Source organism: Candoia aspera, chromosome 2 (assembly GCF_035149785.1).
Source record: "Candoia aspera isolate rCanAsp1 chromosome 2, rCanAsp1.hap2, whole genome shotgun sequence".
In the NCBI taxonomy this organism is placed as follows: Eukaryota; Metazoa; Chordata; class Lepidosauria; order Squamata; family Boidae; genus Candoia; species Candoia aspera.
This window is the reverse complement of record NC_086154.1, coordinates 254,959,314-254,978,339: the sequence shown is the minus strand read 5'-3', so window position 1 is coordinate 254,978,339 and position 19,026 is coordinate 254,959,314. Positions and strand designations below refer to the sequence as shown.

The 19,026-nt window shown below is 44.8% G+C and overlaps 1 protein-coding gene across 1 annotated transcript; it reads right to left on the bottom strand.

Annotated features, from left to right (window-relative positions):
* Nucleotides 1-1,295: 1,295 nt before the first annotated feature.
* CFAP53 (cilia and flagella associated protein 53) lies at nt 1,296-18,437 on the bottom strand. The gene is made up of 8 exons (XM_063291142.1): nt 18,331-18,437; nt 16,990-17,222; nt 13,696-13,869; nt 9,968-10,271; nt 6,058-6,276; nt 3,628-3,844; nt 1,978-2,080; nt 1,296-1,590 (listed from the first exon to the last, which is right to left on the bottom strand). Exons 1-8 carry the CDS (start codon nt 18,394-18,396, stop codon nt 1,362-1,364), a joined length of 1,545 nt encoding a protein of 514 aa, XP_063147212.1. The 5' UTR covers nt 18,397-18,437; the 3' UTR covers nt 1,296-1,361.
* Between the last annotated feature and the right edge of the window lie 589 nt (nt 18,438-19,026).

Below are 19,026 nucleotides of genomic sequence, written 5' to 3'. Positions count from 1 at the left end.
TTTTCAAGTTTTTGGCTGACTCCTTTTTACTGCATTTTATCCAAATGGCAGTGACTTTGAATTCTGTTTTATCATACTGGTTTCAATATTTCTCTCTGCATTTTTATCATATTAATTTTATAGATATCTTAGTTTTCCTTTAATTACAACACTGCATTTGATTTTATAGGTGACTGAAAAAATATAAGGCAAAAGTAATAAACAGGCTTCTATAGAACTGCACCCAGATTTTATGAACATCCCGCTCCCACCATGCACAATATGTCAGATGCAACAGACAAAGTAAGCATTCAGTCGGATTCTCCAAACTGTGGGCTTGCCCATTTGGCAAAATCAATTTGAATGGTGCTATACAAATTACATAGAATTTACAGACATTACATGAATTCAGATTTAATGGACATTCACCTTTAACAGACTAACCTTATTTTACTGCTTTAGTTTCTGTCAACTTATTCTAGGAACTGATGGAAAGTTGAAATGACGGTTCACATCTGTTCCAGATTATCACTCCTCTGCCCCACCATGTGGCTTCTGTGTCACCACATAGGCAGAAATCAGTAGGGCAAAGATTTAACCACAATATATCTTCAAATGCAATCAGCATGATTTCTGTAGATCCCGTTAATCAGCAGTTCCTGCTCTGCAGTGAAGCATCTTGGCAATATGTGCATAGGTTCACAGGCCATCCAGCCATGATGGATTCATTCATGGTACCAGTTCCATGACTTGATACCATGATATCTATAAAATTAATATGATAAAAATGCAGAGAGAAATACTGAAACAGATACGTTCTTTATTGAAGAAGCACAATGGGCTGAGTCTGTACAACACACTAAGCCAGAAATCATGGTTTCCAAATCACAATGGTTGAGTTCATGTGACACACTTTGCTCTAAATCTTATTTTGCAAATGGTTGGATTCTCACAGTAGGCTAAGCCAGATTCTCCAAAACACACCTTACGATTTAGTGAGTTGTGTAAACCCCGCTCGTGAGTTAACCAATGATTAGCAATAGTTCTGGATGGATAATTTAGAAATGCTGAATTTGGACTTTAAAAAAACCCCCAGATAAACGACATTCTTATATAAATGATTTAGAGTAGCTCTTCTTCTAGCTGTTCAGTTAATATTTATTTCTAAAACGTTTAAGTAAGTGTTGATAAATATATCTTTATTTAAAATATAACAATTTTAGCAGTATTTTTAGAAGGAAAAAGTAGTGGGGAGAGAAGCTTTTGCCTGGACAAAAAAATACTAAAAAGAACAATAAAGATGTTTCTTCAAACCAGACTTCCCCCTTCCCTTCCATCGCTGGGCCCAGGCAGAATCTACACACCCATGGGGGGAACTGATACTAACACTTATTGCTACAGACTAGTTGCCTCCTTAGAGGGTGAAGATATTTCAACTTCATGTATGGTCTGGAAAGGATATCTGCCAACTTTTGGTGATAAAGCAATTCTGCCTCCTGTGCTAGGGCGTATTCACGGCGCTGCTCTTCCTTCTCCATCTCACGGGCTTCCTTGAGGTGATCCATCTGAGCATGGAGTTCTTCCTGATATTGTTTTGCTTGCTGCAAATGCCTGCAGGGAACACAATAAAATGTGGCCCGTATCCAAGGGGCAAAGGCTTTTAGCACCTGGGATGTTTAACGCTGGAGGTTCAGAAGGCCAAGTGTTGGTTTCACAGACACCTTTCCTCTGAAGGAGTTTTCCCCAGTCTGGTGCCCTCCAAAGTGTTTGGAGCCTGACTGCTTGCTTCTCCAGGAGCACAGCCAGACACCAGACTGGCTTCCAGTCCAACACATCGGGAGAGCACATGGGCATCCAGTAGAAACCACAATGACATTGCACCGTGCCATGACATCATGTGCGTGATGATGCACCTGCCATCACTTCCCTCTCCCTGGAGGTGCCCATGGGAAGGTACTAGGAAAGGCTCCCTGACCGAGAAGAGACATTAGCAATTACCTCTTGTAGCTCTCATGTTCTAGATGGTGGTATTCCTGAAGGGCTGCCCTTAATAATTCCTTGTCTTGGCGAAGGTCTTCTTGCTCCTTGGCATTTCTCTGCACTGAGAAGAAGAAAATAGCACAAATCATTGGCTAATGCCGAAACGTAACACAGGGCCTGTCAGACAGCCAATCTCCATACTTCCACCCCTTGTCTTAATGTAATTTTGATCACTACGAAGTTTAGCTTTATATCATAATGTTCCTATGCAGAGCATGGAATCAAGCATGTTAGGTCTCCCTCCACGTTAGCCCCGTAACAATCATAAGTTAGGCTAGGAGAACCAGATCAATGCAATGGCTCACCCAAATTTCTTTGGTTCTAGTCTCGCATCTCTAACTTACACACATGGGCATTGTGAGCATTTTCCCATATAATGCAGCCTTCCCCAAACTGGTGCCATCCATAGGTGTGTGGTCAGACTACACATTTAACAGGTCACTCAATAATGAAGCAGCTGCACGGGCCCTGGGTGCAAGTCTTTCTGCCCCTTCAAGCATCTTGTGGTTCCAGCTCATTCGGTTAGTTTGTGATTCAATGCATTGAGCAAATGCAAGAGTCACTTCTTGTGAGATGGGCGGCCATGTAAATTTGATAGATAGATAAATAAATAAGTCCAGAAAATTAGTTAGTTCAGTAACTGGGTTAAGCATCTTATATGAATGGAGTCGGTGAGATGCACCGTAGTTCCCATTAACTCCAGCCAATATGCTGTCAATCAAATATGAGAGGGGAGGTAGACATAGACCATGCCACTGTGCATGCCCTACAGTAGTACCATTCAAATAAAGAGCATACTGTAGTGGACCTCCACCAACTCTAAAAAGCCTTACTTTTGGTTTTGTTAAAGAGCAAGCCTCTAGTCCTCCTGACTGTCTGGGCTTGGGTGAGTGGGTTGAGCTTTAAAGTGTACAAAGCAATGACTAGAGACCTAGGGTGCTGTGGTGGTGAAGGTGCTAGTCCAGGACAGGGTTCCTCAACCTGGCAACTCTAAGCTGTGTGGACTTCAACTCCCAGAATTCCCCAGCCAGCTTTGCTGGGAGTTGAAGTCAGCACAGCTTAAAGTTGCCAAGGTTGAGGAACCCTGACTAGGGACATCCAGGTCCAATCCCTCCTCAGCAATGGCAGCTCCCTGAATGACTCTGAGCCAGTCACTTTCAGCCCAATGTCTTCAACAGGACTGTTACAGGAACAAAAGGAAGGGAGATCCCCAGGTAAGGCGGGGTCCTCCAGCTCCTGAAGGGAAAGCAGACAATAAATTTAATAAGTAAATAATGTCTGGTGAAATCATTGGAAGCCCTGACAAGATCCGAACATAGAAGGGAACTTTTTCCTAACCTTGGGTGAACTTGCACATCATCCTTTGACCCTGCCTATTCGCTGATTAAAACAGAACTCATCATGTACAATATACAAATGTGGCTGATGTGAAGATCTGCATGGTTTCTCACAGAACCATCTTTCTTTGGTGCAGAGTATCAACCTTGTTTCCAAAAATCAGCTGCTCAGAGGTCCACCTCCAGCATCACCACCCAGCCATTCCAAATGGTGGTCAGCTGGAGAGAAACTGGACTTGCAGGGAATCGTCTGTCCCCAACAGTTCCTTACATTTCTCCTCAACCTGAAGCTTCCGTGTGTCCATGACCTCTTTGAGTAACCGATCTCTGGCTTGTTTCATGGCCCGTTCCTTCTCAGCCCTCTTGGCCCACATTTTTGCAGTATCCTCGGCCCGCAACTTGTCCATCTCTTTTTCCTGTCGTTTCTGCTCTTCCCTCTGCTGCGCCAGGTAGGCCTGATATATCTGCTGCTCTTTTAAGAGTTCCTCCTGAAAAATGCAAACAAGGGAGAGATTAAGAGAGAGGGTCTGTGAAAGGGAGAGAGAGAGAGAGAGAGGAAGAAATCTTATGGCAGGACCTCCAGTTCTATGAATTGTTGATAGCATCCCTGCTGAAAACCTACAAGTTCTGGAACCCTGACATTTTTTTCCATCCCCTTCTTCTTCTTTTACTTTTTATCCTCTTAGACTTCCAAAGCTGCTAACTGGCAAGCTGAAATATGTTCTCCTACAGCTGCATAACTTCAGGGGCTAAGGAGATTCTCTTAGGCCACCATTCACCCTCCTCGGAGACACCTGACTGCTAACTCAGTTTTATTTCTGGGATATGGCCCATTGTGGCTTAGTTCTTACGTTGTGCTAACCCATGATTTTGTGGTTTGCCGAATAAACTAAAATTACTGGTTTCTATCTGGCAATTGACTTTGCTTAGATTAAGCAAGCTTGGATAGGAGGCCACAGAGAAATCCCAGGGCTGTAGACTAGTGCAAGAAGCTGGAGAACAATGGAAAAATGGCAGTGGCAAGAACCGAAGGAGTTAAGCTAAAGAAGATTATACTTCTTGGCTGAGACGGGCGGCTATAGAAATTGAAATAAATAAATAAATAAATAAATATTCTTCCCCACATTATGCCAAGAGACAAACCAAGATTTATAAACCACAATTCCTGGGTTTACATTTCAGAAACCACACTATGACTTGTGTGAATACAGCCACTGAGCTGATGGGACTCTGTAAAGAAGCCAATGGGTAAATAGTCCTCCTAATAAGATAAAATGCTTTTCTGAACATTTTGTTTCAAAGATAGGTATTTCAAATATCACTGCCGGGGATCTGAACATGCTGTGACTAGTCAGGAAATACGGCTTGGGCTCCTGGAAGATAGCTGATTAAAAAAAAATCAGTTCAGTATGGAAAGACATTGAAATATGCCAATGGGCTACTGGGGTGGCTAGGAAAAGGAATAATGACAAGTTGGCCAAGAACGGCATGCATTTAGAGTTCAGCCACATTTGGAGTATGATTATCCCACATTAAACTGAAAAAATGCATTACAGTGATTAATCATCATTTAATGAATGATTAAACATCATCTGTTCAAGGAGATGCTGAAGCGCTGGGGATATTTGTGTTAAGAAAAAGTTGACTAATGAACGAAGGGGTTAGGACAGAGTAATACACATGGAATGGAGAGCTTGGGGTGGGAGCAGAGAGAAATCCTTCTCCCACTTTCTTGAGATAAGAACTAACGCAGAACAAACGTACATCATAATTCAATGCCCAAAACACCTTACGGGATTCATAGCCAGGGCCATTGGCTTCAGTGGATTGAAGAGGGAATTGGACCAATCAATGGAAGGCAGATATTAGCTATACAGTACACATAATCCTACCTGTATAGGAGCAGTATACAATATCTCAGTAGGCCAGAAGCTAGAGCATACAAGTAAAAAGGGCATCATCCCTTTCTTATTGGCTTCCCAGAAATCTGTCTAGTGATTGCTGGGACCATGATGCTTTGAAGGCAGTTTATTGATGGCCTGATACACTAGCACAGTGTTTCTCAACCTTGGCCACTTTAAGATATGTAGATTTCAACAAGTTGAAGTCCACATAACTTAAAGTTGGCAAGGTTGAGAAACTGCCGTAGCAGCTCTGGGTTTTGTTCTTACCATACCTTCCAAACCTGGGCCTCATTCACTCCATCATGTAGAATAGGAATGGGAACGGGGTCTCCCCATGTCTAGAGTCTGTCATAATCAAACCCTGCTTTCACAACAGCACTGCCATCTTTACACAAAAAAAGGCCTCCAGGAAGGAAGGATGGGATCGCTACACAATCTGAAGGAGCATTCCATTTGGAAAAAGGTAACGTGTATGGGTTCAACATACTTTCCATCAGCATTTTTTTCCAGATTATGTGTTTGTATAATGCAACAATCTTCACAGCTTCAAGTGCAAACGTATCTCCAACTTAGTGGCACTATAGCTCCACAGCACAAATCACTCTTCCAATTCTGGCTACAGGGTCGTGTGGGAATGGGATATCTATCTATCTATCTATCTATCTATCTATCTATCTATCTATCTATCTATCTACCTACCTACCTACCTTCTATCTATCTATCTATCTATCTATCTTTTATCTAATCTTGCATGATACACCATTTAGCTTACAACCAAAATTCACTGTTGGCTTTACCTTCCTTTGTTTCTGGCCTTCGGTGTCCTCCAGGGATTCTTGCAGGACATGATCCAAGATCTTCATTTCCAAAGCAAGCTCCTCTTGTCTTACTTCATTGAGATGCCTTGCTTTCTCCTTTATGGAACTCAGCAACATGTCTCTGCATTCTCTCAATTTCCGCCGTCTTTCTATCTCGGCCTGTTCATTCTCTAGTTTGAGCAACTGCCGTTCTTCTTCCTGTGCAAGGTAGCAGCAGTTGTTCATCCATCAGCTTCTACCTGATAACTTCTGATGGAGCAGAAGTTGGATGTAGTGTGCTGCAACACACTAAAAATAGTTAACTGGACATAGTATACGACGTAGGTGTGAATGTGGAAGGCTGACTTCATCAGAAGACAAATATACCTCCTTTTCACAGTCCTCTTTGAACAGAATTCCTGAGAATAGGCAGCACAATTTCCACTGTGGAGTCCTTGGTGCTCTCTGAGCCTGGTTGTTTTCTTGCAGACGTTTCATTGCCAGACTAGGCGACATCTTCAGTGCTTCGCGAAGGTGTCGCCTAGCCTGGCAATGAAACGTCTGCAAGAAAACAACAAGGCTCAGAGAGCACCAAGGACTCCACAGTTCAACCCTGAGGTACAAATACTCGCTTCGATTGGTACAATTTCCACTATTCTGAGATGGGAAATACAGAAACTATAGTGCTAATCTACAAAGGTTTAACATAGTTTTAAGTCTTCCAGGCACCTCCAAACTCCCCTCTAAAATCTAAGAAAGAATGAAAAATCCTGGCTCCATCCACACGTGACATAATCCTTGCATCATTAACCATGCCCCTACAGCCTTTGTATTCCCCAAAATTGTTGGGCTACCTAAGAGGTTGCCCATCCCTCATCTATAGGTGGAATCTACATAACTAATGATATAGCCAACCACCATAAATTATCATCCAATCTAAACCTCTGGGCAAGGATTGCAAAACGGGGGGATAATTATGCACGGCAAATTATAGCAAGCCGCAATCACTCAGCTTTAGTTACAGGCCACTGTCAAATTGATGGGTCACCAATTTTTCATTCAAAGAAAGAGGGGTGGGATGGACCCAGGGTATAATTTGCAGACTTTATGCTAAGCTGTGCTTGATAAGGAGATTTTCAAGATACAGAGAGTGGGATAGAAGCATATAAATACATAAGAGAAGTGAGAACTGGCTAATTTCCCCCCTCTCTTCCGTATAAGCTAGATATCAAGCACCATATTGCAGGGCACAGTCAAGGAAGCAAGTATCATGCAGATGTCTATAAGAAGTTTTAATGTCAGAATTGGAAGAAGGTCCAGAACTGTGTTAGGACCATTGACTCTTTCTTGATTAGTGAGCTCATTAAGGTGGAATCTCCTTCAACATATTGAATCTCTTCGTGGGCTTTTTGCAAGCCAGACTCAGCTGCCATTCATATGATAAGTCACCAACAAACTCCTCTCTCATCTACAGGTAGTCCTCACTTAACAACCATTTGTTTAGTGACAGTTCAGATCTAAAACAGTGCTGAAAAAAACCAGCTTACAACCAGTCCTCACACAACCATTGCCGTGTCCCCCCCGGACACATGATCAAGATTTGGGCGCTTGGCAACCGGTTCGCATTTATGACCGTTGCAGCATCCTGTGGTCATGTGATCGCCATTTTCAACCTTCCCACCCAGCCTATTGTGAAATTGCAACTTTGAGTATTGCTCGAATTCCTGGAAAATGTTTTATTTCCAGCTAGGTTCTCCAGCTGTTGGGGACAGGGTGTGAAGGGACCACGTCGAACCTTCTCCCACTGAGGAAGAAGGACGGGACACATACAGTACCTAACTACATGCCCCCTCCAAGGAGCTTGGCAGGGGAGAATCCAGTCCTCTAAGAAAAAAGTTGGCTGTAGTGGGGAAAAAAGAAGGCTTGAGGGTCTTCAAAGCTTGTGTTAACTATGCAACAGACTACAGATAGCTGCCCCTGGAAAGCAGATGACCATACTTTTCCTTCCCTGGCCCCTTAGAAAGCGTTAATTATTTGGGGTTTCTAAAGTTGCAACAGATGTTCTTTTGGGGGTGCTACATCCTGAGATTCCTTTATCATCTCTAGTTGCAGGGTGAGATGGCACTGTATGGTTTTCTAAACTGATTTTATGGGGTGCCAGCAATCTCTGGCCCTCCATATATTACTTTGCATTATGGCACAAGAGAGATACGGTTAAGCGGCTTCATTCTTCCCCTCCTCTTTCAAATGCAGTGAACTTTTTCATTGGTAGAAGCCTTGGCTGCTCAGCAGAACTGTCAGCCAGCTTGCTCTCTGATGACAGGAAGAGGATTACTGTAGTGGAGTACCATTCCCATCATCATCATTTTGGCATTTGGTCATTCAGGCTGGAGGATAAGAGAAGATACAGGCCAACATCTACAACTAGGTCCCCTAGATCTGAGAGTTGCAGAGTTTCCATCTTTCTGGATGGGGTGGCACTATCTGGAATTTTTCCTGGACTCACAGCTCCTACTCAAAGAGCGGGTGGCACCAATGGCCAGGGGGGACTTTGCACAACTGCCTCTTGTGTGCCTGTTGCACCCATTCCTGGACTAGCAGGTCCTGTTCATGACCACTCACACCTTGGTCACCTCCCGATTTGAGTATTGCAACACACTCTACATGGGGCTGCCCTTGAAAACCATCTGGAAGCTTCAGTTGGTCCAGAACGCAGCAGTGCAGGTAGTTGTGGGTGCATCTCGTTATGCCCACCCCACATAACACCACTACTCCACAAGCTGCACTGGTTTCCAGTAGGCTTTGGCTGTGATTCAAGGTGTTGGTTATCACCTTTAAAGCCCTCCGTGGCACAGGACCACGTAGCTTGAGGAACTGCCTTCTCTCAAGAACATCTGCCCACCCTACAAGCTCCCACAGGGGGGGCACGCTCCAGGTTCCTTCTTTGGCATCTTGTCATCTTATAGGACCCGGGAAGCATGCCTTTTCTGTGCTTGCCCCTCTTCTCTGGAACGATTCCCCCCACCCCAAAATACAACAGCCCCCAACTCTTTTCACTTTTAGGAAAGCCCTTAAAACTTGCTTTCCCCCCCAGCCATTGGGGGCCAGTTGTGTGGGAGTCCCCTCATGATGGTTTTGTCATATGCTTGGTCGCCATTTTATACTTATTGTTATATTTTTTTTCTTTTTTTTATTGTTTGAGTTGGGCAACCTTATGAATCTTAAAAATAAACAAATAAATGAACACTTCTAAAGGCACTAGAATGGATAAGGTTGCTTTAAGCACTGACAGCTGCTGCTAAGGCAATTTATTAAAGCTTTGCATGAACTATAAATCTGAGACTATTTGGGTGACCCACAAGGACTGGCAGCCAATGACCTCTTTTCCCTGCAGAGCCTTTGTAGTGGTGCCTGATACATGGGCTATAATCCCACCTCCTCCATCCCAGAATTATCCCCCCAGAGGATGAGATGTAAAGCCCTGGAACGACAGGAAGAAGATACTAACAATCCAAAAGGATCCGACAACACAAGCGAAGCTTGATTGGCAAGACGGGAACACGTTAAAGACATCTGGGAGAATGCTGGCACCAAGGAGCAGCCATGGGACTAGCTATCATCGTTGCGTGCTGCCAGGGAACGCAGAGTAAGGTTGCTGTGGGAAACAAGCCTCCACTAACAATCTTAAGGGAGATCGGCAGTTAAGCATGGCATTTCCGCCAGAAAGAAAAGCATCAAAGTACAAGGATTGGGCATACCCTCTAACCGGACAACTGCTGCCAGTCAAAACCAACCATACTGAGCTTGACAGCAAGCCTCTGGGGAAGTGTCAGAAGCAAGACAAGACTTCCTTGCGGCTTGCAAAGCAACCCGTCCACCTAACCAGCAAGTGAGAAGCTGGCCGCCTTACCATCAGCTTCGCCTCTTCCTCCTTCAGTCGCCTCGCCTCCTCCTTCTGAGCGTCCGCTATGGCCCTCTGGGCGTTGAGCATGTTGATCGTCTCCTCACCCCAACCTGACCTTTTCTTGGCTTCCTCAGCAGCTCGTGCCTCCTTGGCTAACCTATCCTCTTCCCAGAGCGCAGCGTACATGGCCTCCTCCCTCTCCTTCTGCTTGTTCAGCTCCTCCTTCAGGGCCAGCTGGGCCAGTCGGTCCTTACACACCTCCATCATGTGCTGCTGGCTTAATAATAACCGTACCTCCTCACAGTTTTCTCTGAAACACAGATAAGAAGAAAACAAAATTAAATTTTAAGCCTGTGGTGTATATGAGGACCAAGGGCTTTATATACATTGGGCAGATAAAACAAACAAGCCACAGTGGGATATGTGAGTATGGGTAAACATTAGGCCCAGAGGTATTCATTCATTGTGCTTTAAACTGCCAATACCAGGAGTTTTCTGGCCAGTGTAGGACTGTGCAGGAGAAGAAAGGGTAATACAGGGTAACAGTTTGTTCAGTGGGAAATCCTTATTCAAAATTTAAGCCTATGCCTGAATAGCAAACTTTTCCCACATCTGGGAGATGTCAGGTTCTAGAAGACCAAGAGGAGGAGCCCTACAAGAATGAGCTTGAGGACCATTCCAGATGTTCTCCAGGAGCACATCCAAGTTCTCCTTCAAGTGTGACTCTAAGCATGGAGAAAGGAAATTCAATTATGTTTTTGTTTCTCTCTTGCCATATCTGGAAAGCCGCTGATGTGGCCCTGAAGTGCACTGCCAAAGGGAAAAAAGAAAAACTTGAAGGGGCTCTTTAGCTCCCTCTGTTATCGGCATTTGAGGCTAGCAAAACACCATTTGGCTCCTCTGCGTTTTCCCTCCCCTCTTGGAGCCAAAGGTAGGTTACACAGCATTCCCCCTCCAATTTTATCCTTCCAACCAGGCTAGGAGCCAGACTGTGACTATCTCTGCTGGCTGGTTTGTGCCAGTGAGGGCTAGAAGTGACAAAGGACATCTGTGGTTATATTTTCAACATGTTGGCTTTGTCACTCTCGAAATGAGAATCCCAAAAAAACGCAACACCAACATAAATTACTGACACTCTAAGAATAAACAGGCACTGAAAGGAATACTTTCAAAAATGACTTGGCCCTTGGGATGCAGGCTGGTGTCCCTGGAAGAGATTAACTCAGCTGGCAAAGGAGACTTTCAGCCATCAGGAGTGACACTGTGTGTAGGAGGTGGGGTGGGTGGGAAGGGAGGGTGGAGTGGCTTAACAGGAGTATGGCTGCCCTGGAGGGCTCACTATCAATCCTTGCCACTTCTGTGCTGTCCGGCTCTTCATCAACTCTCCCAAAGCTAAGAGGGGGAGGAAACAGGGAGGAAACAGAGAGCCAGTTTGGTCTAGTGGTTAAGGTGCTAGGCTAGAAACCAGGAGACTGAGAGTTTTAGTCTCACCTTGGGCATGAAAGCCAGCTGGGTGGCCTTGGGCCAGTCCCTCTCTCTCAGCCCAACTCACCTCACAGGGTGGTTGTTGTGGGGAAAACAGGAGGAGGAAGGAGTATTAGGTATGATCACCACCTTGAGTTATTTATAAAAATAATAAAGGCGGGATAAAAATTAAATAAACTCACTAAATTCTGTGCAACTCAACCTAATCCCCTGGGGCAATCTTCATCCACTGGAGATCTTGGTCCTTGTGCCCTGTCTGGGCTTCAGAAGGACTAGCCAGTGTTTTCATAATGTCTCCAGAAGGGAAGGTGCTTTTAAAACTTTGGAGATGGCTAAAGGGCCCACAGAGAACCAGTTTGGTGCAGCAGTGAAAGGCAGTGGGCCAAAAACTCAAAGAGTGTGAGTGCTGGTCCCGCCTTGGATATAAAACCAGCTGGTGATCTTGGGCCAGTCACTTCTCTCTCAGTCTTAGGAAGGAGGCAATGGCAAGCCACTTCCAAAAATGTGTCCAAAAAACCTTCTGAGGACTTGTCCATGTAGTCACCAGGATTCAAGAGTGACTCAAAGGTAGATTTTTTTTTCATTTTTATTGTATTCTTATAAATCTTGATACATTATGTTATTTCAATACAATGATATTTATATGGTATAATTAAATTCTTGATATTCTGTTATTTAGATACCTTAGAGTATTAAAGAAGGGGGGGGAAGAACAATATTCTATCAATATTATTTACAATTTAGGATATCAGTGTTACAGGCATTTTATACATAAAGGTATAATTCCCCAGTCCTAGTCTAACACCTTAACCACTGTGCCACACTGGCTCTCTTCTTGTGCAGCAAGGTCTAGGCTAGGAAGCTAAGCAAAGCTGGGCCTAATTCATATCTGGATAGGAGACAACCAGGAATTCTGTAGGCTAGACTGGGAAGTTGAAAAACATTCGAGAAGAATTGGTTATTTGTGTGTTAAATTTGTTTGGTTACTTATTTATTTCTGAGTAACAGTAGGATAAATCATTTAATGTAACACACACACACCCCATCAATAAACCAAAAATACATACACAAGACACCCAAGAACAATTAAGGACTAAAAGAATGCTCAGAGATAATGGTTTGACTTGTTTTCAGAAAGTAAGTAGGGTGAGACCATTCCTACCACTGAGAGTATTCCAAAGAGTGGGGGCCACCATTAAGAAGGCCTACTGCCTCATCCAGGGTTTCAAACTTTTTTCAAGCCACAGAACCAGATAGATATGCCCTGGGGAAAATGGCAGCTGTGGTATTTATTTTTGCAGAAGCACAAGCCCATGGAAAAATAGCCACGGACCACTCTTTGCCTGGTTCTTCCATTAATCTGTGTATAGAAGCTTGTCACTCAACTACACTATTCCCTTCTCTCGGTTGAGTTTGATTTACTCGTATCATATCGGCCTTTGCTGTGTACTAAATGCTGCTGTTCACATGCACTTAACTTACCTTTAGTTATTGCATTATTCTGCAGATTTTGATTTTTGGGGTCTATGGTAAATAAATAAGAGCTTCCAGGGTCTCCCACCAAGGGATCCCTACGTAGGGCATGTTACAGTACCCAACCAGGTGGTGACCAAGATGTGCATTACCATCATCAGTTATCAGCTGTAGTGGGAAACCCCATCCACACTGATACCAAGAACAGTGCGTGGGCATATCCAGGAGGTCACCCAAAGTTGAGCATGACTTGAGGGTGCTCAGTCTTGAAAAAGCCACTGGATCCGTTCCCACTTATGCCAGGAAAGTGACTCTACTGTAGAGGGCAGAGGAAACAGCCTTGCGGGACAGGAGGGAGAGGCGCTACCAAGGCAATGGTCCCGTGAGAGGGGCCTGAGCCTGGGCCAAGAAAGTAACATGAGTCAGCATCTCAGACAAGCCCCTCCCTAGTTCTCATGAAGTTAAAGAGAGGGAGGGGGAAGCACATTCAGACTTGCAAGATTCTGTTGCTATAACTCTACAATGAAAGTAGCATTAATCTGCATGGCTTGGATTTCTAGTCTGATCTACCTTGAAGGGCTATCTGCATGCAGGGGAAGTCATCTGGACACACAAGTCACAGCCAGCCAGCCAGCCTGATCCTGGTTTCCTTTGCTATGAGAGGCCCTTTCTCCTTCTCTCTCTGCCAGCCTTAGTACTGAATATCCATGCCACGAATTTGCTCCCTCTCCTTCCTTTTCTCGCTAGAGGGACGTTTCCCAATTCGGCTCACTTACCGGCACTGCAGCTCCCGTTTTTCCGCCACCAGCTTCCGCCGAGCCTCTTCCCTCTTCTCCCTCAGCTCTTCTGCTCTCATTCTCATGCTATTCTGCCGACCCTCTACGGCCTCTTCCTGCGATTCCATTTCGGCAATGAAGCCCTTCTCTTCAGCTTCTAGGAGATTCCGAAGTCTGAAAAGAGGTTGGTGCAACGGGCCCTTTTTCAAATCAAGCTACAAACATTTTACAAAATTATTCAGACTGCCTGCATTCTAGAAATCTGAGGACAGGAGGGTTTCTTTTACAAAATGACCAGAAGTGGGCTTAGCCAGTTCACTAGCTTGAACACCTCACTATGCTATGCCCCTTGTATCAGCCATCAGGATCAGCGACTGCCCTCCTGGGTGATGCAAACTCACACTGTAAGGGGCTAACGCCAAGCTTTTCTCATTCATGTATATGTTAATTACAAAATTGGATTAACAAGCATGCACACACCAGGTTACCCCTATTTCTGGTCTCACACACACATTTCTTTAAAGAAAGTTGGCTGTGCTCTGTGCTCTGACCCAAGATTGCCAAATGCGCTTCAGGGATGAGTCAGGATTTGAATGTTGGGGTCCCTGAACCTCATCCAACAGGAATTTAATTGATCTGAACTGCATCCCACCTTGCTACTCAACTAAGAGCTCAAAGCAAGGAACAAAAAATTAAAAGAGAAAATGTACAATAAAAAAGTTTAAAGGACTATTGTAATTAATTAACAATCAACATCCTGGCAAAACAGATGAACCTTTGCAGGTTTTCTTGAGGCAGAGAATGGGAGACCAGATGCAGGTCCCAAGAGGATGCCCTTCATTGGCTGGAGCAATTTGGAGAAGACTTCCCACTGGTCTGTCAGATGAGCCCTTGACCACAGGGCATCTTCAGAAAGGCCAGTCCCACACCTTAGCCCAGCCCTTAAATCTGCCAGGTTATTAAGGGGAGAGGCAGTCCCTTTGACAGTCTAGCCAAGTGTTTCTCAACCTTGGGAACTTTAAGATGTGTGGACTTCAACTGGCTGGAGAATTCTGGGAGTTGAAGTCCACACATCTTGAAGTTCCCAAGGGTGAGAAGCATTTGGCTAGCCCAAAGCTGTTTAGGGCCATAAAGATTAGCACTCACACCTTATATATCTCCATGAACTGATTGGCCAGGAGTGGAATTCTGGCAGGGCTGGAAACATATTATCCTCCCCTGTACCTGGCATTGATTCTCAGCCTAGCTGCTGCATTTTTTTTTTTGCATCAACCGTCTCTTCCACAAACTTTTCAAAAATAAAACTTTACTAGAAAAAAATGAAAAGGTAATCTGTAGAAAATCCTTTTCTACTGTAAGCAGACAAGGTGCAAACATTCCACACCACTTCGTTAGAAAAAAAAAATGTAATGCTCCAAGCAGGCCACAGAGTGGCACAGCTCTGCTGGAAATAGGAATTTCTCTGTCAGAATATTATTGGCCCTTTGGATAATCTGCAGAAAACTTAGGACCTAAAGATTTTATACCAAAACTAATGCACACAGCCTAAAGTAGGAATAAAGGCTGAATTACACACAATTACACACTAGCTTGTACAGGGAAGAAAGAACATTAGACTTAGCACACTGAAATTAAACTTCGATGCAATATTTTTGGCCACACAGTTTACCCAGTTCTATTGAATTAGAAAACTTCCTGAAGCTGAATAACCCTCAACTGCAACGTTCCTCAGTTGCTGCAGCTTCTTATGAGTTTCATGCGTTTTTTACAAGCTGCTGGGGAGAGGGAAGTCCCTGTTTCTCACCCAGCTGCTCTCTCCAGTTCTCTGCAGTTCTGCCTCAAGATTTAAAATGACCAAAGTTTTTCTCTGCATCCTGCAGGAGAAGCTGGGATAACCTAACTGTGTGTGCGCATGTCTTCTTTGTGGATGTGTCTGGCAAGGAAAGCTGCTAAATTCATAATACAAGGTTTCTGGGTTAGGATAAAGAATGTGTCCATCTCTGTTCATCTATATCAGTGTTTTTCAAACTTGGGAACTTTAAGATGGGTGGACTTCAACTCCCAGAATTCCTCAGCCAGCAGCCACCCATCTTAAAGTTCCCAAGTTTGAAACACTGATCTACATAGTTAGGTAAGTTTTCAGACAAAGGCTGTGTTTGTACAACTCGACTAAACTGAGTAACTTTATTAACAAACCACTGTAGTTATTAAGCCAAAGCATAATTAAAACATACTGTTTTAATGTGGTCTGTTTGCTTCTTCCACTGTGGTTTATAAACTACAGTTTATAGTTCAGCCTTTTAGGTGAACACAGCTGAAGGTTTTCCAGGAACATTTGAACTGGAGATTAAATGCACATGGTCTGTTAAGGTGCTAGAATAGGCCTCATTCTAGAATAGTCCTAAGTGCCTTAGGACAGAGACCTACCTCTTGTTAAGTTTCTATAAGGTATACTTTCTACTCTGTTGATGTGAAGGCACATAGGCCTTGGGACTGGGCAAGGAATACAGGTAGTCCTAACTTAACGACCACAATTGGGATTGGAATTTCAGTTGCTAAGCAAAGCGGTCATTAAGCAAATCTGACCCGATTTTATGATCTTTTTTGCAGTGGTTGTTAAGGGAATCACTGTGGGTGTTACTTGAGCCATGTAGTTGTTAAGCAAATCACATGGTTCCCCACTGATTTTGCTTGCCAGAAGCCAGCCAGGAAGGTTGAAAATGACAATCATGTGACCACAGAATACTGTGACAATCATAAATGCGAACTGGTTGCCAAACGCCCAAATTGTGATCACATGACCGGGGAGAAAACGCTGCAATGGTCCTAAGTGTGAGGACCAGTTGTCAGTTGTTGTTTTTTCCAGCACCGTCACAATTCTGAACCATCACTAAATGAATGGCTGTTAAGCAAGGACTACCTGTAAGCAGACCATGAAGGGGTGACTTTCAGAAAAGATTACCCAATGTTGAGCAAAAGGAAAGGGTAAGAAAGAAACTCAAAATAACCCTGCCTTGATTTTGTTTCGTGTAGAAGATGGTAGAGAAATAAACTATGAGAGGCTTTCAAGATTCTGTTACTCTGCTCTATAACAGTAAAGCACATTCCTGGAATTCCCACTGTGCCTCTTCCTTGACCTGGCCTACCTCAAAGGGCTGACAGTTGGTATTGCTCAGACAATAAATGGTTTTGTGTCAGTTTTTCCCTCCTCGAGGCTTAGTTTGCCAAAGTAAAAACCCACAATCCCCTAATTAAAGTCTTCTTCTGAGAAGGGGTGGTGCTTGCTCTGTCTACCTCTCTTTCCTCTCTTCTTCCCCGGCCAGGTAGGCCTGCATTTCCACGCCGACTCTCTTCTGAATCTCCAGGTGAAGCCGTTTCCGTTCACTGACCTCCTCCATTTTACTCGTCAGGACTCCAACATGGTGGGACTTGGCGTATTGGGCAGATTCACTGCGCTTTGCTTCCTGCTCCCTCCAATAAAGGATCTGCTTCCCGACATCTGCCGTTTTCCTGGGCAACTTAGCTTTCTGCAGGAAGAAGAAGGACGATTTGATCAAAGCACCCAGCAACCTCTGCAGAGGAGGAGGAAGGGTGCGGCCACCTTTGCACGGAACAAGTTTTTGCAAAGGGTTGCCCATTCGTCAAGGAGTGGCCAAAATGCCGAGGGCTGGTTGCACAACACAAACTGACCTTGCCCCACTACCCAGTCTTTCTAAATCAGTGTTTTTCAAACTTGACACCTTTAAGATGTGTGGACTTCAACTCCCAGAATTCCCCAGCCAGCCAAGTTTGAAAAACATTGCTTTAAATGCTCAATATTTCCTTCCTCTTGTTTTTTTTCCTTTTTCTTTTTTAGACAGGTAGTAGTTCCACATAAAGGCAAAACTGAAATACTTTGGCCACATAATGAGAAGTCAGGACACCCTGGAGAAGATGCTGATGCTAGGGAGAGTGGAGGGCAAAAGGAAGAGGGGCCGACCAAGGGCAAGGTGGATGGATGATATTCTAGAGGGTGACGGACTCGTCCCTGGGGGAGCTGGGGGTGTTGACGACCGACAGGAAGCTCTGGCATGGGCTGGTCCATGAAGTCACGAAGAGTCGGAAGCGACTAAACAAATAAACAACAGTAGTTCCACAGCAAGCCCTGGCCTGCAGCCCCTCCCCTTAAACTGATCCTCCATGTTCAGAAGCACTCTATCCCCTAAAACCAACTTGCTATACCAATAGCAGCAAGAGGTTTCATTTCATTTCATGTTAATTTATTAAAGCTGTTATAGTTTGTTGGACTCTGGGTGACTTACAAAATCCGGAAAGCAATAAATAAAATTATAACTAGCTTATTCCAGCTCCACACCCAGCCGGGACCGTGCAACTCGGGTTTCCTGGTGGAAGATGCATGCCCAGGGCTACAGCTCCAACGTCTGGACGGGAAGAGCGGCATTAGCCTGTCAGACGGCTTCTCCCAACGGGAGGAGCAAAGGGGGCTAAATCGTGTGCCCGGGGAAAGCCGCGCGCGACAGAACGGGCTTGAAGAGTAGCTGCTTGCCCGGCCCGCGGGTAAAAGAAAAGGGGGGCGTCCCGTGCGCCCCCTCCCCCCCGGGGCCACCGGCAGTCCCCTCCTCCCCGGCGACTCACTATGGCCAAGGAGTACGGCTTGGGGCCCGTCACCACCCGGTACACGCGGCCCCGATCGTCCATCATCTTGGCGGCTGCTTCTCAGAGCCACCGCGGACGCGCTGCCGTTGCCGTGGCAACCACGGCCGGATAACGTCACCATGCAGGGGCGATCCCACCGGGCCTTTGCGTGGGGATCCCGCCCCGGGCGTTCGGGAGGAGAAAGTGGGGAGGGAGGAAGGGAGGGCATATGCAGCCAGTGTTTTTTTTTCTTTTTAAACTTATTGTAAGAGTTTGGATTGTTAAAAACTCCCATGCAAGACGTAATTTCAGCAAATTCATGAATGAACGGATGAGGTTGGAGAGGGAGAGAAGGAGTGGGAGGCTGAGTCTGTTTTTATTTGCTTTACCTGACGGAAACAACGGTTCAGCCAAAGAACAAGATCATCTCTTTCCTCCTGTGGAAGACCCTCAAGGAAGGTTCATTCGTAAAGAAAAATATCTTCGTCGTCGTCATCCATCATCATCCTCACCATCTTCTGCTTAAGTTTTGGAACTCTCTCAGGTATCAGCAGTGGGCTGGCTGAAAAGGAAAAGGAAGTTTAGTCCTGATAATGAGTCGCGTTTGGTCAGTGCCAGGCAGACCAAATACAGCAACTGTGCATTGGATGGCTAGGAACTCATTCACCGGGTTCACACAACACAGGTTAATAAAAC

Excerpts from the sequence above, each read along its gene's own strand:
- CFAP53 (XM_063291142.1), bottom strand. The coding sequence starts at position 18,396 with ATGATGGACGATCGGGGCCGCGTGTACCGGGTGGTGACGGGCCCCAAG. Across the intron at positions 13,870-16,989 it reads GAAGAAGAGAGGAAAGAGAG|ACTTCGGAATCTCCTAGAAG; the intron begins GTAGACAGAGCA and ends ACCTCTTTTCAG. Across the intron at positions 6,277-9,967 it reads AGGAAGAGGCGAAGCTGATG|GAAGAAGAACGGCAGTTGCT; the intron begins GTAAGGCGGCCA and ends TACCTTGCACAG.